General features: G+C 36.6%; 1 protein-coding gene across 2 annotated transcripts in view; it reads right to left on the bottom strand.

Moving 5' to 3' along the window:
- smchd1 (structural maintenance of chromosomes flexible hinge domain containing 1) overlaps positions 1-26,867 on the bottom strand; it is a 204,794-nt gene that overhangs the window by 17,619 nt on the left and 160,308 nt on the right. For both annotated transcript variants that reach the window (XM_030123183.1, XM_030123184.1), the window contains exons 18-33: positions 25,392-25,469; positions 25,184-25,303; positions 24,956-25,100; positions 24,741-24,843; positions 24,477-24,549; positions 18,886-19,025; positions 13,226-13,354; positions 12,478-12,711; positions 12,245-12,387; positions 9,288-9,373; positions 9,085-9,203; positions 5,411-5,572; positions 4,064-4,192; positions 3,899-3,978; positions 1,763-1,920; positions 1,564-1,676 (exon numbers count right to left, since the gene is read on the bottom strand). In XM_030123183.1, the coding sequence (XP_029979043.1) occupies positions 1,564-1,676; positions 1,763-1,920; positions 3,899-3,978; positions 4,064-4,192; positions 5,411-5,572; positions 9,085-9,203; positions 9,288-9,373; positions 12,245-12,387; positions 12,478-12,711; positions 13,226-13,354; positions 18,886-19,025; positions 24,477-24,549; positions 24,741-24,843; positions 24,956-25,100; positions 25,184-25,303; positions 25,392-25,469 (2,012 nt within the window). The remainder of the gene's footprint in view (positions 1-1,563; positions 1,677-1,762; positions 1,921-3,898; positions 3,979-4,063; positions 4,193-5,410; positions 5,573-9,084; positions 9,204-9,287; positions 9,374-12,244; positions 12,388-12,477; positions 12,712-13,225; positions 13,355-18,885; positions 19,026-24,476; positions 24,550-24,740; positions 24,844-24,955; positions 25,101-25,183; positions 25,304-25,391; positions 25,470-26,867) is intronic.

Below are 26,867 nucleotides of genomic sequence, written 5' to 3'. Positions count from 1 at the left end.
AAGCATTTAACCCTCTGCTTAAGCATGGCTTCGTTGGAATTTAAGATTATTTTGTCACTAATCTAAAAAAAAGATTTTTTTTTCCCCCTACATAACCAAAAATAGGTCTCGACATGAAATAGCTAGGTTGTGAATATAAAAGAATATATATATTCTTTTACTTATGCGTTTCTTAGTTGTGCTGGCGAATAAACAAATAATAACTAAAAGAAATACATACATAAACAACAGTGAACATATGTGACAATTAATAACCCTCATCCCTATATCTTATGAAAAACATGTTCTTATAAGTTTTTTTGAATTGGTTTATGTTTGATCCTTTATTACAATGAGCAAATCCATCTGTAAAACTGGATAACTATTGTATCTTAGACAATTAAAAATTATTCTCAGTTTAATAAAATCCAAGTTTACTGATGTAAATCTAAACACCACATATAACTGATACCAGCATAGAGAGGCTTTTTAACCAATGCAAAATCCTTTCAAACATATGAGTAAATAAATAGTAAATAAAATACATTTCTGTGTCGTCAGAATGTATCAGATATAGAAGAGGGCACAGACCTTTTACTGCTCTATTTCCCAACAAAATATATTAAATTGTGGTCAAAGAAGTAATACTTTTAAGCCTATTTATGACAGGCTTTTCTTTTCATTTGAGAAGAACTCAAATAATAAATAATAGAACATAAAATATGGAAAAAAGCACATTCAACAGTTGTCGAGTCTTCTTTGCTGAACCAGTAATGGTGCAAACGTTGCTTCTGTCCTTTAACCTCTTCAAGTTTATAAAAGCAATTTTAAGTAAATGCTGGATCATATTTTTGTGTGTTTAACAATTTGGTGCAGCAGAGTCAAATTTAATCTTGGTTTATGGTAAAAACTAACCTGAGGTTTTAGAAAGTGCTCATTTTATCTCCATTTTTAACAGTTTTCAAACTTTGGTGCAACATAATTTTAAGTTGAACACTTATTTAACCATTAAAGATCCACAGTTATTTTTGTCATAACTTCCAAATTATTTTTTTTAGTCTTTCCCAAGTGATTTATCACTATTTATTATAATGTACTCCCTCTGCATTTTTCAGTGAGAATTAGGTATTTTGCTATATTTAATTTACTGATCATATTGATGTTCATAAAAGCTCAGAGTAAATTCAAAGTTTATTAAATCAAAGGAGAAAAAAATAAGGATAAATGTGACTTTTCAACAAAATGTATCATTAACTGAACATAAACCCAGTGTGTCCATCCACTGTCATTGATCCAACTCCATGGGTTTTACTGGTGTATCAATGTTGTAGAAGATGACGGTGTTTCCACGTTCACTATGGAGCCTCTGAACGTTCAAATGGGTCATATCTGATGACCATGAAAAGATGACAAACTGTGTTTTACACCAATTATTTACACGTTTTGACTGGATTAATGGATTTTAAACATTTCAGATGAGTAGATGCTTTTGGTCGGTGGTGGATGTTTGGGTCTTTATGGGTTAAAGTGATTTAAAGAGAGAATCCTTTCTGGTGCAACCTGGCCTCATTATCCCAGACTTACCTCTTCACGTGGTCTTCTTGAATGGACCCCCTTCCACAGCCGCATATCAGCAGCAGCTTTATTAAAAACTGTGACTGGGCTTCCTTCTTCAGACACAACGGTGACTGAAAACACTGAACACACACAAACAGCTCCACTTAGTTAAGTGTGAGATGGAAAAGCGAGGCATACTGGAACGTAATGTAATGTGAGGGCAAACCTGGAAAGACGCCCCCTGCAGGAAGCACTGCATTGGTGTCATACGTCACTGACAGGCTGACAGGTTTGTTGGGATCGGGCATGACGGTGAGGTTCACTAATGGACCATGAAGGGGTTTGCTGTTCAAGGAGCCTTCAAAGGCCAGCTGATAGTACCCCCTAGTGGAACAGCAGGGGAATTACAAGGAAACTGCAACATGTTAAGGTTTTCATTTAACAAACCACCTGTGGAGATCAATATGCCCTCACTATAAAAAAAGATAATGCATGCATAAGTGAAAAGTAAACAGAATTGACCTTTCATGATATTAGCCTATTGTTTAGTCGAATGCTTTAAAAACCATCACACTTCTGTACTTGGTAAACAGCAGCAAGCAAACTGGGGCAGTCTGTTGTCTCATTCTATTCTATTCTATTCTATTCTATTCTATTCTATTCTATTCTATTCTATAGAACTTCATTGACCCTTTGGGCAGAGCCCCCAGGAAACTGAGGTTCCAATAGCAGCACGACACCAAATGTACACACACAAGAAACACTCTAAAAAACAGTAGTGAAAAAAAACAAACATGCAATTGCACATTAGAAAGTACTAGTAGAAACAACAAGCAGGAAATAATAAAGAAGAAGAAATAATAAAGTAATAGAAATAATAATAATAAATAATAACAGCTAATTATGTAGTTTTATATATATATATATATATATATATATATATATATATACACACACACACACGCACACACACACACAGGGTGGGGAAGCAAAATTTACAATATTTTGAGGCAGGGATTGAAAGACAGTGTATGACCAATTAGTTTATTGAAAGTCATGAGAATTTTTTTGCCACAAGAAAATGTACATAATAGAAAATGTTTTTATTCTATGTGTCCTCCTTCTTTCTTAATAACTGCCTTCACACACTTCCTGAAACTTGCGCAAGTGTTCCTCAAATATTCGGGTGACCACTTCTCCCATTCTTCTTTAATAGTATCTTCCAGACTTTCTCGTAATAGTTTTGCTCATAGTCATTCTCTTCTTTCCATTATAAACAGTCTTTATGGACACTCCAACTATTTTTGAAATCTCCTTTGGTGTGACGAGTGCATTCAGCAAATCACACACTCTTTGACGTTTGCTTTCCTGATTACTCATATGGGCAAAAGTTTCTGAAAAGGTATGGATAATAGTGTTAGGTATGATTATGACATCAATATATGTTTGGTTTCAAAACAATTGACGTAGTGCCTGCTGAGAAAAAACAACAAGAAGTGTGTATTATTACATAATTAGCTGTGCAATTGCATTTTTGTTTGGTTATATATATATATATATATATATATATATATATATATATATATATATATATATATATATATATATATACACATATACATACATATATATATATACATACATATATATACACACATATATATATACATACATATATATATATACATACACACACACACATATATATACACACACACATATATATATATATATATATATATATATATATATATATATATATATATATATAGACACACACACACACATACTGGGTACTCAACACATTACAGTGACAATACCTCAAATAAGGATATGAGGATATACATTTAACATATATCCTTAGTGTCCAGCCAGGGTCAAAGTACAATATATATTTATCTCTATTGCTTCTTGGTTGATTGACATGCTTGTTTTTATTCTGTATATATATTTATACTTTTTTTTCTTTTCTTTTAAACTGCTCTGCACTATGCCCCACAAGCAAGTTGTCTCATTTAATTTCGTTGCACAAACGTATAATGACAATAAAGGCATTCTATTCTATTCTATTCTATTCTATTCTATTCTATTCTACATATACAGATATACAAACACACACACAAATTATATGTATAGTTTAATCTATCTACCATCTATCTATAAATATATGTAAAAAATATACTTGCTTCAACCCCGATTCAGTGGTTTCTGTGTTTTAATCCACATTGTGTCCAGAGTGCTAGAAACCTTCCATGACAGTAACAACACTGATGACGTATCCCTTTTCTTATGGGCAGCATGACAAAAAACAGAGATAAAATCATTCTGTATTTTATATTCTTTAAAAAAAGGAATCACTCACTTTGGTCCACAGACACTGGTGACAATGAAGGACGCTTTCCCCTCTGCATTCATAGGTTGGGATGTAACATTTGCTGCCACCTTAGATGACACAATCATTACATTTTTCTGGTTAAATCAGATTGCGGACCTCATGTGGTCTTAGTCTGTTTTTTGTCAAATTCACCTTCAGTGCCTGTTGTGAAGACTTCAGATGGACCACCACCCTCTGGTCTCTAGAGGGATTTCCCCACTTGTCGCATAGTTGGACGAGGAACGGTGTGGGGATGCTGTGGTTGTTCAACACCTGCAAAGGCTGATGGGAAACAAAAGGTGCTGTAACCGTAATGTCTGAGTTTTGGACACTCACAACAGAGCAAAAGCACAAAACTAGTGGAGGGGAAATAAAAAGCTGAAACACAGTTAAATGAAGGTTATGATCAACATGCCACTTGTGGGAAAAAATATGGGGGATGTTTTTATCCATGAAAATATGGCAAAACGACATGACACCTAACCACAGTCAGCCTGTAAAGACCACAAAGCCTGTGAAAAGATTTCTTGCAGCTGTTTTTCATTTTATGGAATATTTGAATCCATTTTTTCAATTAAATTCATCAAGTACAATACATTTCATTCTTTCATGACTCGTGTATGTGGACAAAGGCTCCTGTAGTTTCATTAAAATTTGTAATATTTTTTGTGAGGGTCATTTATAATATATTAATACACTGAATCACTTCATATTCCTTCTATTTGAGCTGTAGTCTTAGAGCTTTTTTTTTTAAACTTTATTTTTCTTATTTTACTACAAATATGGTTAAGCATACATAAAACAAACAACAGGATCAGGGAGTCACGACTTACATAGGAAAAAAAAAAAACATAATGGCTAAAATTTACTTAGGTGGTCAAATGAGTGGCCATTTTTGTCAAAAAAAAAGTTGTAAGAAATGCATAGAACTGTGTTGAAATAATGCTAATCCATTTGTGCACAGACTACTGATATTATTTGACAGTGGAAGCTATATTTTCAGAAATACTGGATTTTGAATAGCACGCGTATGTGAAAACTTTTGCTGGTGGACGGACGTGACATTATCCATGATGATCTGGTCAGTACCAGTACTTTATTAGTAATAAACTCATATACTTATTATTGCTAATTCTCCTCTTATTCATAAATGTTAGTATTGTGGATCTAAAACAATAACAGCTGACACAAAAACACAAAATGTGGCAGTGGACGGATGTGACATGGTTGTTACAGATCCATCATACTGATGCTCGGCAGCCATGTCACCGTTTCCACAAATGATCCCTGTGCAAAAACTAGTATCAGAATTATTTATTGTATAGTTTATCATCATACTAAAGAGTAAATAACAATATAGAATTATTTCTTTATAAAAATGCTTATTATTAGAAAACTGTTGATTTAAAAAGTGAAGTGTGACATTCTTAAGGGATTCATAAGGGATGAAAATAACAGCAGATTTAGAAATCTACAGATTGTGTCAAACCCTGGTCCTACCTGTGTGGGCCCACTGACTAGTTTAAGCTGTGCAGGAACTCCAGCGGTCACTTTGACCATGACCTGGTCCACGTAGCTCCTGAAAGTGAAGCTCATCTCCCTGGGGCCGAGGGTCCCAGACTGGAAGCAGACCCCTGTGACCAGCACAGAACAGCTGCTCTCCTGATTTCAACACAGAACAAAGACGCTGCAATTAAATATGGCATCCATTTACATCTTTGAAATATATGTTAAAAAGGTGCGTTCTGCTGTTTTACAAAAGAAATGTAATAATATTATTAACCACCAGCCAATGCAAACACTCATAATGCCCTCTGGTCTGTAGGGGGCGTCTTTACAGCTCTGACATAAATGAACCACAATTTGTCACATGCTACTTGCAGTTAAGAAACTTGTGGTTGCAGATGTTTACAACAGGAAACCTTTACTAGTGGGTGGGTGAGAACAAGAGAGAGAGAGATGATGCCTCGAGTGAAATGAAAGGATGAAATAAAGTTGCCTTGTAGGAAGTAGAGCATCCAGTGGGACTGGATCAACACATTAAAAAACTAGAAAAGCACCCGGAGAGCACAGACCTCCACCAAGGCAGATCAGTGGGCCCTCGTGCCTCGTGAGTCTCCAAACACATCCTCATCAAAGCTGATAAACATATTTAGAAGTAAATGTATGTATATGAAACTGTTTTGTTTGAGCAGCAGAATAACCCAACTTCCAGGAGTCCCTAGATTAGGTCATGACCTTTGACCTCAGAGATACAAATCTCAATCAGGAATTCTCATAAAAAGAAGGAGTGCTTCTTCTGCTGCAAGGACAGTATGGTTTCAGTCTTAAAGGATGTTGCTTCTCTGGGCCTTATCGCTGACAGGCTGAACTCCTCCACACTCACATCCTGTGTCTGGACATTTTAATGACAAATGAAGGCAGGAGGGGAGTCATATAATAAGCAGAAAGGTGGAACTGAGAGGAGTAAGGAGAAAGAGTACTTTTAGGCCACAGCTGCTTATGACCAAAGGGTTGCTGGTTCGATTCCCCAGACTGGCAGAAGGTTGTTGGCTGATGTGCCGTTGAGCAAGGAATTCAACCCCCAATTTGCTCCCCAGGTGCTTGATATGGCAGCCCCACTGCTCCTCGTCTGCAGTGTGTGGTGTGTTCCTGCCTGTTCTAGTGATGGCTTAAATGCAGGTGGTGCATGTCTATGTGCGATCTACACACTGACACAGGCTGTTTGTTCTTTATCCAAAGAAAAATTCCAGACTTTTTCAAAACTGATAATTTTTCCCCAAGACCTTGACTTTATGTACTTTTATACTTGCATGCCTGTAAGTAGTAGAAAAGTTGATTTGAATAAATGTAAAAAGGAATGAATGCATAATTTGCAGTAAATTGTAAAAAATGTTAAAATAAAATGTTTTACTGACAGAAACCTTTTCAAAATCTATGAAAATCACAAAAGTGCATGGATATCACACATTAGTTTCAGGAGAGCACAGCCAGAGGAATAAAAGTATGAATGTATAGATGGATGTATAGTAAAGTAACAAATTTAACCAATTCTTAATAGCGTTAACATATACAGGTTTGTGTACAAACTGTTAAAATAATTCAACATTATATCCCTGAAATTGAGTTTCGGGGATATGGTTTTACCCTGAACACTGCTGCTGGATCCACTGCCGGATATGCTTTGTTTGAATGCAGTAACGAAGATAGATTTGGTTGGATTTCTTCTCCTTGATAACCAACATAGGGGACCCCTGGTGGAAGAACCCTATCGATTTCAACTTCACCATGAGTGTTAGAAGTCATCAAAATGGGGAGGCTTTAGTTGAAAATCTGTTTTTTTGGACATAAATCAAGCAATAACAAGAAAAACACTCAAAGAGCGCAGACCTCCGCCAAGGCAGATCAGTGCCATGCCCCCCCCCCCCCGATCACCACCAAGATTTAATCATTTGTTCCTTGTGCCAGTATCAACATTTCCTGAAATTTTCATCCAAATCCATCGATAACTTTTTGAGTTATCTTGCACATGGACAGACAGACAAACAGACAAACCAATGCCAGCAAAAACATAACCTCCTTTGCGGAGGTAACAAGCCGATTGAAACAAAATTTGGTTCATATTGATCGTATTATAAATGTCCATTTTCTCTCTACCATCCAGAGTTCATATGGTGTCATTTTCATTCACTAGGTGGAAAAACTGGTTCTCTGACCACTATTCTGCCACTATCAGGTCCATGTAGCTCAAATTGAGTTCATATCGGTTGTATAACAATTATCATGGAAAAATGTATATGCAGCAGTGGACTGAAGGATATCGGGGATATACCCTTGCTGTCGGCCCCCGACAGTGTAAGCCTCATTTTTATATGCTTTCCTCATGTATTTCTTATCTTACCAGATAATGGGCCTTTGAGCATCCTCTAAAATTCGACTGAGAAAAACTTTTTTTCTACACTTTTTAAGACTTTCAAGACTTGTGCAAGCACCCTGTGGCAAATAAAGAATCTTCATCTTAAGTGCCATTAAAAAACAAAACAGTGTTGGTGTCTGTGTAAGTTCTCATTTACACAGGTCATCGTTCTTCTAGGTTCAACTGGACTAGTTTTGCTCTTTTAAAAAAGTTTCATTTCTCACCCAAGAGACTTCTTCAGTTCTATTGCTGATGGGGGAAAGTGGACTTGTGTGTGAGATTCAAGGTTTTTCAGGAGGGGGTGGGTCCAGGTGTGGAAGGTCATTTGTTAAGCTGTTTTGGGAGGCTGTTTAAAATGGTGTTGTAGGTTTTTGGTAAGTAGTGTCTCAGACCAACACCTCTGTTCAGGGAAGGATTTTCCACTTTCAAAAAAATGTCATCTTTGACTCTTCTCTCCAACCTTTTGTCTTCTCTGACCAATATCCTGACATTACTGTCTTCAAAGAGGTGTCCTTTCTCTTCTTGGTGAAGACAGACTGCAAAGTGTTGGCCTGAGGTGGGGGTTCTCCTGTGCTGAGTCATCCATTTGTGGAGGGGTTGTTTATTTTTTCCTATGTGGAAGTCGTACATTCCTCACTGCACTGAACATAGACAACATTGCTTTGTCTCTCCCTTGGTAGTTCGTCCTTGGGGCGGACTAAAGCCCCTCTCAGGGTGTTGGTGGGTTTGAAATATTTGACAGCAGGGAGGAAAAGTCAGAAAAAGAAAGGCATGAGAAACTATGCAGGAATTTCAATCAACACAACATCTCGGTATATTTCGGACGAGAGACGAAACATTTTCAAAAGAGCAAAGCTAGTCCAGTTGAACTATCAAGAAGAAAACAGTGTTGCCTCTGATTTTTTCCATTTGAAAGAAAATACATCTAAGTTTGTCTTAATAAGGCCATATAAGTACATAATGCATAATACTGTGCACATAATATTTCATCATGAGAACAAACCTGCTTTAGAATATTGATCTTACTCCACTCTGGTTTTGTTGCATGTAATAAGCACAATATGTTTTGGCATTTTTCCCATTATGTCCATTATGGTCTTTAAGCAAATTGCTCTTTACTCTTGAAATCTACCCAAACAACATGCATGTACCCAATGGCAATACCCAACAATATACCCAAGATATTTAGGCTATTTGGCTTATTTTCTCTGATAAACAGGTAAACATGAAAATCTGACTTGAAATGTTCGGTTCCCACCTGCCACGTTAAGACCAGAGCTGATTTGTTGAGACCCTCAGCTTCCACTGTGATACAGTTCACACAGGTGGAGGTTAACGTCTTGGTTACGTTCTCATACTGGTCCACAAGATCCAAGACTGTACAAGGAAACAGCAGAGTTACATGTAGTGTGAAACCACATCCTTATACCCAGCGTGTGTTGTGAGCTGATTCATACTTACTGATGTTTCCAGACATGGGCTCCCCAAGTCTGGCGGTGTTCTGGGACAGTGTTGCTTTTAGCCGAGATGGTTCATTTGGATGAGGCCTGGAAACAAAAACATACTCTAGGTGTTCTCCCTGTTGAGGTCTGTAGTGTTGTATTTAATATACAAGGTGTCCACAAGTCTCTTTAAACTTCAATTTTTTTTTACAAAAGCAATTGATGAGATATATTAATGAGATTTGTTCCATGTACTCAGTGGTTATTACAGTTGTAATCATATTGTGAGATCATGTGCAGTCGAGTTATTGGTCCATTTTTTTCTTCAATGAGAGATCAATTTCTGCAAATGCTGACTTTGACCTTTTGACTGAATATGCGTCACCACAACTGGATGACCTTCGACCAGCCATCATTTTCCAGGTAGATGTTGCACCACCACCTTGGGGACTGCATATTGGTGGGTTCCTAAATCAAACATTTCCAGACCAGTGGATTGAAAGGGATGGTCCAATGCCCTGGAAACCTCCCTCACCAGATATCACTGCCCTGAATTTCTTTCTATTGGGTTATGTGACAGATATCATGTACTGAACAAAGATATGGGACAGCAACGACCTGAAATAAAACATCACTGATGCCATTGACACCATTGATGAGGCTATTATACAGCCAACATGGAAACAAATCCAGTACTGTGTGGATGTGATTCATGTAACTAATGGTGTCCATATAGAGGTGGATTAAGGCCCAGTTTATATGACACCGCTCTTGGGTGAAAATGACAAAATGTTTTATCAGATGTTCCCTTCATTTAGACGGCAACAGCGTTATGGGGGTTTGAAAATGCAAAAAAGTGACACCACCTTCCAGAGTGGAAATCTAAAAAACACTTCACTCTCGCGTCACCGTCTAAAGCAGGGGTCTCAAACATGTGGCCCGGGGGCCAAATGCCAAAGGTTCCAATCCGGCCCCTGGGATGAATTTGCAAAGTGTGAAAGTTCAACAGTCAAGGCTGTCGAACTCATTTTAGTTCAGGTTCCACATATAGACCAATATGATCTCAAACAAGAAAAGTACTCAGAGAGCATAGACCTCCACCAAGGCAGATCAGTGGGCCCCCGTGGTCCCCCACCCCTGATCACTACCAAAATTTAATAATTTCTTCCTTGTGCCAGTATCAACATTTCCTGAAACTTTCATGAAAATCTGTCTGTAACTTTTTGAGTTATCTTGCTAACAAACAAATAAACACGCACGCAAACACACAAAGCAAAGCGATCACAATACCTCTTGGCGGAGGTAATAAAATAATAGCATAATAACCAACAAAAAATAATGACTTCATATTTTCTTCTTGGTTTGATGTGAAAAAAAAAATAAAATAAATTACATTATGCCTATAAATATTGACAATTTAAAATCTGTCTTTGTTTTAGTGCAAAAAATAACATTAAATTATGAAAATATTTACATTTACTAACTATCCTGTAACAATAAAATTTGAATAACCTGAACATATATGAACAACCTGAAATGTCTAAAGAAAATTAAGCACAATTTTAACAGTTTTCTGCCTGTTATTAAGTGTTTAGTGTCTTTTTGTAGATCAAGATCCATTGCACATGTACAGGGGTTGGACAAAATAATGGAAACACCTTCACCTCAAGATGATAATGCCCCAATCCATACAGCTAGAATTGTTAAAGAATGGCATGAGGAACATTCTAATGAAGTTGAGCATCTCGTATGGCCGGCACAGTCCCCAGACCTCAACATTATTGAGCATTTATGGTCAGTTTTAGAGATTCAAGTAAGACGTCGATTTCCACCGCCATCGTCTCTAAAAGAGTTGGAGGGTATTCTAACTGAAGAATGGCTTAAAATTCCTTTGGAAACAATTCACAAGTTGTATGAATCAATACCTCGGAGAACTGAGGCTGTAATTGCCGCAAAAGGCGGACCTACACCATATTAAATTATATTTTGTTGATTTTTTAAGGTGTTTCCATTATTTTGTCCAACCCCTGTAGAAATGATAGGTTGAGGTATAATATTGTTAAAATTGCACTTATTTGTCTTAAGAAATTTCATTTTTTTCAAGTTATTCACATCTTTTTTGTTTAGATAGTTTATAAAAGTAAGTATTTTCATAATTTAATGGGGGGGGGGGTTGCACTAAAACAAAGACAAAAATTTGGAGTTGTCATTATTTATCAGTTATTATGTTATTATTTTACTGGTCTGGCCCACTGGAGATTAAATCAGGCTGAATGTGGCCCCTGAAAGAAAATGAGTTTGAGACCCCTGGTCTAAAGGGTTGAAAACGCAAACCTGTGTTTTCTTGTCACGTAGAGTTTACATCACAGGCACGCGCCAGTACAGGAAAACAACATGTTGGATTATTTCCCTGTGACGGACCTTCAAGTTGCCCTACCTGCTCTAATTTACATCCAAGAGTTGTTTCAGCACTTGTCATAACTCTTTATAGAGAGTAGCCTTCGGTTTCCTGTTTTGTGACTGTTTTTCACACTAGGAGAGAACAGGAAGAAAATAGAACGGTTCTACGCAGGTGCTTGGTGGTGGTGATCCCATCTAGCCACCTGATGTGCATAGGAAATTTGACACACTTTTGTGTGTTCGTCTGCATTTCCCCCAAAACTCACGTCTAAAAGCAGAATTAAAAGTAAGAACACAACGCCACTTTTGTGTTTTTGGTTCAGATTGTTACCATCTAAACGTAGCCTCAATGAAGAAAAAAATATTCAATGTCTACTTTTCATTTTGTAATCATTTCCACAGATTTGTCTGTTGATTTGCTTTTATAATACATTTGTTAAATTGTAAAGGGACTTTATGATCACCCTGTGTGCTAGTATGGATCTTCTCATGTCACTTTGAAACATAACAAAGCATGCTACCCAAAATGTAGCTCTGTCCTTTTACAAACTGAATACAGTGAAGTAGGAGACTTACACTATGCTAAAGGACACAGAGATGCTCTGGTCTTGGTAGGACACCTGGTAGAATCGCTCTTCTTGCACCTGTGTTGGTACGTGGACGTCAGGCAGTTCCCCCTCTGACAGATCCTTCACATTTCCATCACTTGTCCAGTTAACCTTCGACACAGATCACACAATTCATTCAAGGTTCTGTACTTTCCTTAGTGCACACACTCTTTAATTGTTGCAGATAATATAAAACCTTACCTTGATCTTGGAGGCTATAGCCGGAGTGATGTCTACCTTTCTGTTCCCCTCATCGTATAACCTATAGAACAGGTTCTCCAGGGTGCCACCAGCCTGCCACTCAATCCTCTCGTTGTTTTTCAACACCAGAATGTCATTGTTGTGACAGTTGTGACAGCAGACTTCCATTCGACAGACTCTGGAGCTGGGTTCCACCCTCAGCTCCCTGGTGACCGACGCTATGCTCAGGTGATTCTGTTAGAAAAAGAACGAAGAGTGTGTTTATGATATTTTGTTCATGTTTTTATTTTATTTTTCATTTAACATGTTTTATATTTTCTTTTTTTCTGCTCAGTTTACTCAGTTCTGGTTCTAATTATTGTTCTCATTATAATTATCACCATGGTTGTTATTGTTACTATTGCTGATATTTTCTTGTGAGGGTCTTCGCCACCTTCTTTTTTTTTTTCTCCCCCTTTCACTCTCTCCTTCTCTCTTCCCCTGTTCCTTACTGTCAGGTCTGGCATCAAAATGTGGTTCAATGAAACCCAAAATAAACACAATGGAATATCAAGGGGAGCCTCATGTACTTTATGAAGTTCCCCTTGGAGAAGCAAATTTGTTCAGCGCAATGAGGCAGCCAGACCACCATTCTGCTGTTATAATGCTGGACAAGACAAGTAAATAAAGAAGAAAAACAACAAAGTACAGACTGAAACATCACGACCAAAGGTTTAGATGGAAAGCTTAAGTGTTTATTTCTACTCACTGGTACATCGAACTGAACTTTGAGTGTCTGGGGTTCTCCTCCGACTATTTTTACTTTAATGGGCTTTGTTACATGTTGTCCGACTCCTGTCCTGCTGCAGTCAATGTATATGGTCTGCAACCCTGGAATCTGAAGAAAGAAACAAGAAACACACAGTTGCCACAAAAATTAATAAGAATAAAAAGGAAAAAATAGGACCAATGGCCCTGTAGCTTACTGGCCAAATTAAAAGCTTTGGGAAATGTATCCAGATGCCATTTATTATCACCCAGTTTATTATATTACAGAAAAAGCCCATGTTTTGGTCATATTCCAATCAGATCTGTAAAAAATTCTAATTCCAACTTGATATCATTGATACTTAATGATTTATTGGATCAATCCACTTCCTATCTCTTATAATGGGAAAATTTTTCAAAGTCGCACCAAATCCAGAATCAGATCCGAATCGAAATAATTTCAATAGCTTGTGTTGACATCATCATAAAGAAGCTGTATACCAAGTTTGAAGTGTGATGACTGTCAGGTTGTGATGTCAGCTTGGAGGTGTCTCCAGCTGGTGACTGTGAGTTGCAGCTCGTTGGTAATACTGCACACCTGGGCCCAGTGTGCAGAGATTATTTAAGCTCCTCCAGTTACACTCATTTGCTCTCTGACTCTCTCCCTGACCTGACCTCCTCCCAGGTATCCACAGCTTTTGTTGGGTTATGTTAGGTTAATTCATTTCTTTCCTTGCAACTTACAACACTTTCACACACACATATCCTACACCACTGACTTAACTGACTTCCACACCTCATATAATTAGATCTTTAATTTGGTTCAACTGAGTTATTAAGATTTGTTGGATTATTCAATTTGATTAAATATTTTCAATAAAGATAATTTGTAAAGTTTAACCTGGTGTTGTCTCCCCTTTCTTTGTTGTGACCTTTTGAGCCAGGTCATGACAGAAATCAATCAGAACTATAGTTTCGGAGAAGATGATTTAAAGTTTTTCCCCGTAAGAGCCCATGTTAAATTTTCCGTAAGTTCCCGGATCCAGAAGAAGATCCTGATCAGCATGTGGACATTATGTTTTGGTCATCTCCCCATCAGGGCTGGACTGTACAAATTTACACTTGATATCATTTATATTTACTGAGTTATTGCATCGATCCACTTCCTATCTCCTATAATGGGGAAATTTTTCAAAGTTGCACCAAATCCAGAATCAGATGTGGATCAACATAATTTCTCTAACTTTTGTTGACATCATCATAAAGAAGCTGTATATCAAGTTTGAAGTCAATCGGAATTGTAGTTTCGGAGAAGACAATTGAAAGTTTTGTAACAGACGATGACGACAATAGCTTACGGCCTGTCAGCTGGTTAGCTAAAAAAGCATGTTAAACGCTGGCATGCCACCTTTTTAAACATTTCTTTAATTGAATGTTTATGTAACCAGGAAGTCCCTGGAAATATTACCAAGATTTTACCAAGTTCTGAGTGGATTCTGGGGACTCTGAAGAGACAGTGATGAGCAGGAGTTGTACCCACTCCTGTCTGGCAGGAGGCCACACAGATATGTGGGTAGTTTGGCCACTACAGCCTTGTAAATAAATTCAAGACTTAGTGAAAGCCATGAGAGCACAGCATACAGTTCAGTGATGGAAGGGTTCCTACAAGTTTCTACAATTTAAATGCAAGACTTTTTAACCCATAAAGACCCAGTGATACTTGTGTGGTAGTTCCCAAATTAATTTCCCCCTCTATTTAACCTTTCTTAAGTGATTTATCACCATTTTTCATAATATTATCCGCTGTATTTTGCTTTTTTTTGTGAAAATCAGGTATTTTCCTATATTTCATTTATTGATCAAGTACTTGAATCATCATGCTGACATTACATTTAAGTGTTATCGCATCAAAAAACAGAGAAAACTTTAAAAAAGAGACTTTTTCAGTATCTCCATCCATTCTCATTGATCCAACTCAAAGGCTTTCACAGGTGAATCAATGTTGTAGAACAGAGGTGTCAAACTCATCTTGCTTCAGGGGCCACATTCAGCCCAATTTGGTCTCCAGTGGGCCGAACCAGTAAAACGATAACAGTGAAAAAGTAAAATTATATTATGATCAGGTTCACATCTACAAAGTTTCCTTTAAAATTTAAATAACATGAAATACTTGAATTATCTTAAGACAAAAAGTGCAATTTTAACAATATTATGCCTGGGTTTATCAGTTTATAATTTATACATGTACATTACAATCGCACAAAAGATTTCGTAACAGGCAGAATATTGGTAAAATTGCATTTACTTTTCTTATGACATTTCCGTTTGTTCATATTTGTTCGGGTTATTCACATTTTTTGTAAAAGTATAGTTTGGTAATGTAAACATTTTCATGTAATTTTGCTTTTTTACAACAAAAAAAAAAACAAAGAAAGAATTTGGGGTTGTCATTATTTATAGGTTATTATGATAATATTTTACTGGTCTGACCCACTACAAATCTAATTGGACTGTATGTGTTTGTACGTGGAACCTGAATTAAAATGATTTTGACACCGTTGATTGTTAATATCTTTAGAGTAATTTTTGCATTTCACAAATCCATCCCACGGGCCAGACTGGACCCTTTTGATTGTTGCATGTTTTTGACACTTGTGTTGTAGAAGATGACAGTGTTTCCATGGTAACTACGGAGCCCCTGAACATCCAAATGGGTCATATCTGATGACCATGAAAAGATGACAAACTGTATTTTGCACCAATTATTTACATGGATTGATAGAATTAGTGGATCAACAGGAATTAAACATTTTAGACCATAGATGGTTTTGGTTGATGGTGATTGTTTGGGTCTTTATGGGTTAAGATTACTTAGAATAGAATTTAATCCCTATTTCACAGCCATACTGGCAAAAATTTGTGACTCCTAGAATTTAGGAAAATGTATTTATTTACTCCAATGCCTTGATTCCCATTGTTCCGAGTCATTTCTCACCAGGGGGTGCCAAGTTAGCAATAATTGGTTCCCAATGTCAATATAATTTGTCTGGTTAGAATGGGTGGAACTGAGTATCAAGGTTATAATAGTTTTAGATTTTTAATTATAGTTTAGTTTTATTTAGTTTTTACTTTTTTTCCCTCTAATTCAGTTAGTTTTAATTAGTTTTTAGAGTAGGTTTGCTAGTTTTTATAGTTGTCATTTTTTCTGAATGCTTAGTTTTAGTTAAATTTTAGTATTAGTTTCAGTTTTTTCGTATATTTTATCTTTCATCCATTTCAAACAAATAAGTGAGGTTACCCTGAACACTTTATTTGGGGGGGGGGGGGGGGGGGGTTAGGGTGGCTCTGACTTAGCAGAGACACAAACATTTGTACAGTATGATGTATAAATTCCCTATAGCAGGTTGGAGGGGGTAATGTAGGTGGGGGTGTGATCCATACACAACGTCACTTACGTGAAAACGAAACTGAAACTTTCCATACTTTCACCGTTGGCCTCCTGACTTCTATACCTCTCTTATACCACTGATCTGAGACGAAATTTTCACATGCTCTATCCTATATCAACATTGACAAAGATGAAAACGAAGGGAATTTTATCCATAATTTTTATACGTTTTAGTTTTGTAAGCGCACAATACAGTTTCAGTTAGTTATCGTTTTTTTCTTTTAATTCGAGTTTTCATTTATTTCAGTTAACGAAAATCTTTTTTCAATTTTAGTTTTCGTCATTTCGTTCGTTTTCGTTAACGATAATAACCTTGCTGAGTATGTCTTTAACAGACACATTTAAACACAACACAGCAAACCAGTTTATGGCAATGTAACCTAAGACCTAAAGTATAAAATTTAATGCCTTTTAAAGACTTTTTTAAGGTATTAAATGCAGAGATAACATGGGTAATTATTAAAAACAGGTTTAGGTATTGTTGTTTTTTGTCGTAATTTGTTCTGTCTACCAATTATTGTCACATTTGATACATCTAGGTAATGTCTAATATTTAAAAGTAAACACAGGTATCTACAAGCCATGACTTAATTTTTATTTATTTATTTATTGTTATTTTCTTCTAATTCCATTAGCTCAGTTAATATTCTTGTACACTGCAAATTTGATACTGCTTGTACTTATTTGATTTTCTACTGCTCAGAGACTGTTATACTGTTATGATGTTCTTGTTTCTGCTGTTGCCCCTTCTCGGAGGGCCTTGGGGTTGGATTGGGCATGGGGAAAAATTATATAAAAGGCAATGTATAATAAATGCACTGTAATTCTGCTCCTTTGTATGTACTGTTACATTGCTCATAAAAAGATAAATAAAAAAAAAAAAAACAGAGTTTAGGGCTTTCTGCATGAAAAAAAAAATGGTTTTAAGCAAAACAAAATGAACAAAGTGTCATCACTTATTAACTCTTTCGGTGCCAGACAGTTCAGGGGCTAATAAGCCTTAAAAGTGCCACAGAATTTGGCCGTTTTTCAGTATTCCGCGTCGTTTTTATAATATTTGAAGAATCCTGCAGGAAACCGCTCGGTAACATCCGACCGATTGCTGATTAGATTCAAAACGCACCGGACGCAGCCGATTCATTATTGATCGTAATTTGCATAATTTATAATAATAATAATAATAATAATAATAATAATAATAATAATCTTTATTTATATAGCACTTTTCATACATTAAAAACTGTAGCACAAAGTGCTTTACATATCAGTTTAAAAATCAGTACCGCCCCCCACCCACCCACTCACCCGCACACACACACACACACACACACACACACACACACACACACACACCCACACACACACACACACACACACACACACATATACATGCAAACCCACAAGCTCACACATACTTAAGAAGACTGACTGAGCACGGGTAGACCAGAACAAAAATGTACAAGTAAAAGTAAAACATCAATTTAGGAGGCGCTGTCTCAGGGAGCCATCCGCACCAAGAGGCAGCCGCCGACCCCGGCGACCAGGCACCAGCAACACAGCCCCGCATCCCAACTAGTGGGAGAGGGCCAACTGGGACCCCCACCCACCAGAAAGGAGCGGACCCCAGTGAGAGAAGGCGCCACAGCCCCCGGAGTCCACAGCCGCCCCCCGGCATGGAGGGCTCCCTCTGATGAAACACCGGAGAATAAGAAACATTAAAAAGATACAAAAATATTATTCGGTCGCGTGACCTCAAATTCCCGTCTGATTGGTCTCAAAAGGGGGACACAGAAAGAACGTCATCGAAATGTGAGAAAGAAATGGGGGTGGATGGTTTGTTTGTACACAAATATGGCGTGTTCTCCAAAGCCGATCTGATCGGCCCGTGGCACTTTAAAGGTTGTATTCGTAAAGCCGATTTAATCGGCCCATGGCACTGAAAGAGTTAATATCAGCAGTATCTGAGAGGGAATGTCTTGTCTTCCTTTTCTAAGACAAAGATGTCTTTCACCAGGAATGTAAACAACTCCCAACGGGAATCTCTCCTTGAGCTTCTTAACATAATTTGTGGTGAGACCGTTAGTTGTGTCAACAATCACACTGTTGCTTGCTGACCCAAATGACTTAATCCTGTTGTAAATCAGACACCAGATTTCCCAGTGTCAGGTTTCAGCTCTGTCTGACAAAATACAGTCAGCGTGACCTGACCCTACCTGGCAGCGAGCGATCAGTTTGTGGTGAGCTGTGATGTTTCCAGCCTCGTCATGAATCGCAACATCAAACTGGACCGTGTTTCCGTTCTCTACTGTGATCGGTGCGTCTTCTGGTGTCACATGGATGGAATGGGGGTTACCTGAAAAACACAACAAAGTAACTAAGAAACTTTTCAGACTAATTACATGAACGCACAAAGTTGAGATGTTCAAGAAGTGTCTGGTCTGACCCACACATCTGGATCACATCTGCTGCTTTGTCATTGAGTCTCCTGGGGGCCTTCGCTCTATCCTTTTCCCATAGAAGTCTGTTTATTACCCTATTTCTGTGTTTGTTAACACTTTAGCAGCAAAACTATTGGTCGAATTCATACCAAGTTTGCTTTATAAATTGCTAGTGACCCAGAATAGTGCGATTACATTTTGGGAAAAGTAGGTCAAAGTTCAAATTTTTTATGATATAATTTTTTTCTTTCCTAATTACTTGTAATGGCCAAAATTTATCTAAGCTGTCTATGTCTACACTGACATCAGCACATGAATAGACATGACAACATCAGCTGGATCAATAGCAAAATAAGATACAAAACATGTGAGGCGCAATATCTGTTGTGCCTGGCACCACTTGTTACCTCCACCAAGTGTAAGAGCGGAGGTTCTGTTTTCATCAGGCTGTGTCTGTTAGCAAGATAACTCAAAAATTATGGACGGATTTGGATGAAATTTTCAGGAAATGTTGATAGTAGTATAGGAACAAATAATTAAATTTTGGGGGGTGGGGGGGCTGATCTGCCTTGGTGGGGGTCTGCGCTCTCCGAGTGCTTTTCTAGTTTTCATATGTATTAGTTTTGACTGAAATACCACTAGTTTGTTGTCAAAAGTATTTAATTAATATGATAAACACAATTCTTACCACATGGAGGAAATCATTTATTTGTATTTAACCAGGTTGGTCCCATTGAGATAGAGGATCTCATTTTATTAAACCTTTATTTAACCAGGTAACTTAGTTGAGAACTGATTCTGATTTCCAGTAACAACCTAGTTAAGAGGAAACACACAAACAGGATGAACAACAGGTTTCAAGGGAGACCTGGACGGCAGCAATACAGACATAAATCAAATGACACACTTCACTCACTGAAGACCCTCACTTAGAATCACCTGCTGATCAAAATCATTAAACAACTCAAACTTTCTTGGTTGGAAACAGAGTGGAGTAACCAGCCCGGAGGAAACCTTCCAAAAAATGACCTCCCTGAATAAATTTACAACCACCACACGGTCACTGACAGAATATATAGTTAAAAAAACAAATACAGAAGAACGGAGACATAGATCATTTTGACAGCTCCTTTCCTCCCTGTCTGATAAAACTAAATTCACTTCAACCTAGATAACACTTCCTTCATCATGACAAAAGTGTTTTATGAGTTGATATCAGATCTGAACATACTCCACTCAGACAGCAATTAGCAAATTCTTTAAAAGTAGCACATTTTCGAAGTCAGGTAACTCCAAAATTCAACTAATTCAGTATAAAATCGTGCCCAGAAAACACACATATGTGCCACTTTATTTCACTGTTGCTGCTGTTACATGCATACGTCATTTTAACCGTACTGTTGCTGCATACTGCGTCATTTTGTACATAATAGGACTTTTTTTTTTGCATATTTTATGGTAGTTTTTATTCTACTCCATTTACCTTTTATATATTCTATTTTATATTTTGCTCTCTCTATATATATGAACATCTATGCATGTAATATCAGTTTATGTTTAATCATTGCGGTTGAAAAATGATTATACAGGAAAAAAGGAAGGAAACAGGAAAAAAGGAAGAAACAAAAAAGAAGAAATGAAAGTAAAAACGTACAAAAATGCTGAGTGCAGCTTCCTGCGCACTAAACTCATGTTTGGAAATTGCTAGTTTGGTCAGATCAGACATACGAGGAGGGGCTGAAAAGTTCATAGCCTGACTAAGAAGAGTTATTCCACAGCAATGAAACTTGGCATACATTAAATTCAACCTTTCCTAATACTAACTGCATGGTTTCCTTCCAGATAAACCCACACTGGATAAATAATTTAGGACTTTGAAAAGTAGTACCACAGACATTTCATGAAAATGCTTGCTTTTCACTCCTCCCTCGTTCTCCCTACCCCTCTTGAATTCAGCTTCCCAGTTTTGCACAGTTGATAAAGCTGGAGCATTATCCCCTTTAGCAGGGGTGTCAAACTCATTTTAGTTCAGGGGCCACATTAAGCCCAGTATGACCTCAAGTGGGCCGAACCTGTAAAATAATAACAGTGGAAAAAAGTAAAATTCAATTACGGTTATGTTAACATCTGCAAAAATCTGAATAACATGAACAACTGGAAACATCTTAAGAAAAACAAGTCCAATTTTAACAATATATAATTATCATTAGATTTTTTTTTTTTTTTTGCTTAATTCAAGATATTTTTTTTGCTTCATTCAAGAATTTTTTTGCCTTAATTCAAGATTTTTTTGCTTAATTCAAGATTTTTTTTTTTTGCTTAATTCAAGATTTTTTTTTGCTTAATTCAATTTTTTTTTTTTGCTTAATTCAAGATTTTTTTATTTTGCTTAGTTCAAGATTTTTTTGCTTAATTCAAGATTTTTTTCCTTAATTCAAGATTTTTTGGCTTAATTAAACTTTTTTTTGGCTTAATTCAAGATTTTTTTTCCTTAATTCAAGATTTTTTTGCTTAATTCAAGATTTTTTTTTTTGCTTCATTCAAGATTTTTTTTGCCCTAATTCAAGATTTTTTTGCTTAATTCAAGATTTTTTTTTTTTTGCTTAATTCAAGATTTTTTTTGCTTAATTCAAAAATTTTTTTTTTGCTTAATTCAAGATTTTTTATTTTGCTTAATTCAAGATTTTTTCCTTAATTCAAGATTTTTTGGCTTAATTCAACTTTTTTTGACTTAATTCAAGATTTTTTTTCCTTAATTTAACTTTTTTTTTTTGCTTAATTCAAGATGTTTTTTTGCTTAATTCAACACATTTTTTGCTTAATTCAACTTTTTCTGCTTAGTTCAAGATTTTTTTTTTTTTTTTGCTTAATTCAACATTTTTTTTTTAACATCTACAAAAATCTGAATAATACGAACAACTGGAAAAATCTTAAGAAAAACAAGTCCAATTTTAACAATATTATGCCTCAGTTTATCATTTACACATGTGCATTACAACTTACCTTACAATTACAAATGCACAAAACATTTAATAACAGGCAGAATATTGGTAAAATTGCATTTACTTATCTTAAGACACTTCAGGTTTTTCACATTTTTTTGTAAAATAACAGTTTTTTTAATATAAACATTTTCATGTAATTTTACTTTTTTTTTTTTTTATACTAAAACAAAGGTAAAATTGGCTGTTTTCATTATTTATAGGTTTAATATGATAGTAATTTACTGGTTCTGACCCACTTGAGATCTAATTGGTCTGTATGTGGAACCTGAATTAAAATGATTTTGACATCCTCGATTGTTAATATCTTCAGTGTAATTTTTGTATTTCACAAATTCATCCTACGGGCCAGATTGGATCCTTTGGCGGGCCAGATTTAGCCCCCGGGCCTCATGTTTGACACCTGTGCCCTATAGCAACCATGTCAGCATGAATGTCCTGGGGGGCTAACCCCTTTTTCTGCAGACATTTGATAAGACCACAGTGCCACGGATGGTTCACGAAATGCTTCTGGTACTAGTTTTCAAAGTCCTAAATTATTTATCCAATGTGGGTTTATCTGGAAGGAAACCATGCAATTAGTGTTAGGACAGGTTGAATTTAATGTATGCCAAGTTTCATTGCTGTGGAATAACTCCTTCTTAGTCAGGCTATGAACTTTTCAGCCCCCCTCGTAGTTACAAACAAATGAAATTTACAAGAAAATATAAAACAGATAAAAGGAACATATCTTTGACAACACTGTCTCTCATTTTTGCTAGACTTAGAATATTTTAATATTTTAAGATACTAACTAAATTTTCTATCGTCCTTTTCAAGCTTTATTATCACAGAGAATCTGCAGGTTTCATTAAGTCAATTTCTGACTTTTTAAGGCTATATTTAGATGGTAATGATCTGAACCGAAAAGGCAAAAGTGGCGTCGCGTTCTCACTTTCAATTCTGCGTTTAGACGTGCATTTTGGGAGAAAAATCTGCATGCAGAGAGATAGACATGCAAAAGTGTGTGAAACTTCCTAATTGTCGATGTAGTATGCACAGCAGGTGGCCTCACCAAGACCAAGCACCTGTGTAGAACCTTTCTACTTCTCTTCCTGTTCTCTCACAGTGCAAAATACAATCACAGGAAACAGAACATGGCGAAACAACGCACAAAAACTGACAATTTTGTCTAGACAGACTTGGAGGTGGAGTAATTGTTTAACACCACTTGAAGGTCCATCGCCGTGAAATAATCAGACTTGTTTTCCTGTAGTGGTACGTGCCTGTGATGTAAACTATGTGATGAGAAGTTTGCAGTTTTGCGTTTTCAGCCCTTTAGATGGTGACGCAAGAGTGGAGCGTTTTTAAGGTTTCCACTCTGGAAGGGGGTTCCGTTTTTTTTGCGTTTTCAACCCCCAAAAATGCAGTTACCATCTAAATGAAAGGAACGTCTGATAAAATATTTTGTCATTTTCACCCAAGAGCATTAGTGTGTAAACTGGGCCTAAGACATTTTTCAATATGTTACATTGAAAAAAATACTTGATTAAATGGTTGTTGGTAGTTCCACTCATTCCCATCTCCATTATGCAAACATGCTTAACACTAATTTACAAATATTAAAAATAGGGATGTCCGATATTGGCTTTTTTGCCAAAAACCGATATGCCGATATTGTCCAATGCTTAATTTCCGATTCTGATATCTACCGATACCGCTGCTGATATATGTGGGATATTAAACTAATTTTAGGTAACATCACATATCTCCTGTCATGGAATTAACACATCATGCCTAATTTTATTGTGATGCCCCATTGGATGCATTCTCAAATGCAACAAGCTTTTCAAAATGTAAACACTGTCTGTGCAAAGAATACATACTTCAACTTAAGTTGTGGAAAAAATGCCATATTTATTTATTTCCTCTCCCTCCCTCCATAAGTGTATTACAGTGTGGCAGCTCCTCTGTTCAATTTTGAAAACTGCACATTTCTTCCAGCTACAAACAATGCTTCATTTACGTGTCGGTAAATGCCGGCGAAATCAAGGCATTATTTTATCGGTTTTAATGATAGGCAAAAAAACCGATAACGATATTCACCGATATTACATTTTTATGCCAATATCGGGCCGATAATATCGGTGGGCTGATATTATCGGACATCCCTAATCAAAAGTGATTTCCAAAGATTTTCACAGCAAATACAGTAATATAACTTATTGTGAATTTTTAAGCCGTTTCAGCCCCAGATTTAAGGATTAATCATCAATTTTAAGGTTTTAATTTAGCCCATTCAAAAAAATTTTAAGTTAAAATTGTTACTGAAAAGTACATTTGAGACACTTATTGTTGTAAGTAATTAAATAAAGGCAGTTTTACCAGGTAGGAGATTGATCTGGAAACTTTTTGTGTCTTCTTTAAGGCCCGGTAGAATCACTTTCAGGTCGTAGGTCTGAAAAATAAAATATAGGATCTGAAAAATTAGCAGGACAAGCAGGTGTTGTCCCTCAAGGATCAAACTCTTGTACTTTATTTAATTCTAACTTCAATTTATGTCCTTTTGGTCAAATGAAACACTTTTTTCCATGAATAACATTTTTGAGAGGGAGTAAGATTTATGATTGACTAATGATATTTTCTAACCTTGGATTGTTGATAATTCTGAACTTTTCCTCTGGCTTTGACATTTTGGATGATAAAAACGTCCTTACTGCTCTGCACTTTTTCATAAGTGAGCTCCAGGCCACTACAGAGAAAAACATAACAACATTTCAGTTTAACAACTGCTACAAATAACAGACTAATGTCCAACTGCAAATCAACAGAAAATACTGAACGGCCTCTTCAAAGCCACCCACCTGCACTTGAGGACAGGTTTGACATCAGGAGGAGGTGCAGTGGAGTGGCCATAAGCATCCTTTATCTTCAGTGGAATATCAAAAGGCACGCCGACATGAAGGGTAGAACTCACTGTGCCTAAATCAAACTTTTCTGCACTCCCCTCTGAGAAGAAAAGCAGCAGAAGCGTCGGATAAAGGCATCCAGAACAGACAAAGACACAGACTGACGGCTGTGATCCCTCTGACCTTTAATGGTGAACCTCAGGGTGAAGAACGGCAGCTGTCTGTCTCCAAAGACCGTCTCGTTCGTCTCACTTATCATGGTGTTCAGACGCAGTGTGTACTTCCCAAGCTTGACCAGGTTTGCTACGAAAGAAGCAAAGATTTTTATGCTATGGGATATTTCACCAATGTCAGCACAGATATTCTATATATGAGGAGGTCGACGGTTTACCAATCTTTTTGAACCAGTATCTCCAGCTTGCTGCATATTGAGCAACACATGAGGCAACCTCTTCATCTCCATCAGGACCTAGATAGAAAACGAAAAACAAGCAAATGACAAAAGGAATAAACAGCTTGTTTACTCCAAAACATGATGATTAAATTAAGAAAACAGGTAAATATTAGTGCTGTCAATTAAAATTTTAAATCAGATTAATCACAGGGTTGCTGTGGATTAATTTCAATTAATCACAATTAAATATCATTCTTTTTTAATCTATATTAATTGCTTTTCATACACAAACAGCCTAAGGAAGAAGGGAATATATATGCACTTAACGTGTTCATTAAACACTTTCAACATTTTCAACAAAATGTGCCGTTCAGTGTCTTCTGTCTTTATGAGTTGGTTCTGCTGCCTGTCACTACCGGATCAACTGCCCATTTGGCAGGTGTGATGCTAACTCTACTTGGAAAAACTGCCTCAAATGCGTTGGCAGAGACATTCAGAGTCATTCTGTGCTGCAGATGGGTTAATTGCGTTAAAATTTTTAATCAGATTAATCACGATGATCAATTAATCTGTGTTAACGCGTTAATTTTGGCAGCCCTAGTAAATATATGAGCATTTTAATAATAAATGTCATGATCATTGCATTATCTATAGCTGGAAATGATGAAAGTTGAATTTCCCACTTAGCTGCGACTGCTCATAAAATACAGTCCTGTGCAGAGGTCTTATGTCACCTTCAAGTAATGCGTTTACATGAGCGAACAAGGAAATGGCAGGAGATATTGTACACATTTAAAAAAAAAAACTCGCACAAAAAATGGCTACATGACTCTGTATTTTGTGTGATCTTAGTTCTCATGACAAAAACTCACCCAAATAATAAGACACATTGAACGTGTTGAATGAAACCTGCTGTAAAACACTAGAACACTAGGGGTTCCCAAACTTTTAACTCATGACTCCAAAATAACGGTGCCAGAGACTGGTGACCCCCACTATCCCAGAAGTGACTGAAACATGAAAAAATAATGTGCGCAAAGGACTCAAGGACTAAAAGGCGTATCCAAACACAAAACAACAAAACAGCCTGACAACCACAATACGATTTTATATAGAACAATTTAAAAGCAGAATATGTGAAAGCGGTGCACACTAACATGATGGTTACTGTGTCACCTGTAAATGATACTGTGGCGTATTTGCTGCATTGCATTGTGGGTGTACTGGACATTTTACTCGTTGTGTTCTGTTTTATGTGCAGGGGTTCTAGGCGGTTTTGTGTTAATGTTTATTTAGGTTAATGTGTCTGTTTTCCAATGTTTATTGGCCTTTTTATGTTTATTACCCCACCCCCTGAAGGGGAGGCAAAGAGTGTTGTTTTTAGGTCGGTTTGTTTCTTTGTTTGTTTGTTAACACCCTAGCAGCAAAACTATTGGTTGAATTCATACCAGATTGGGTTTATATATTGCCAGT

Source organism: Sphaeramia orbicularis, chromosome 20 (assembly GCF_902148855.1).
Source record: "Sphaeramia orbicularis chromosome 20, fSphaOr1.1, whole genome shotgun sequence".
Taxonomy (NCBI): domain Eukaryota; kingdom Metazoa; phylum Chordata; class Actinopteri; order Kurtiformes; family Apogonidae; genus Sphaeramia; species Sphaeramia orbicularis.
The sequence above is the reverse complement of the archived record's forward strand: the minus strand, read 5'-3'. Positions and strand labels throughout refer to the sequence as shown.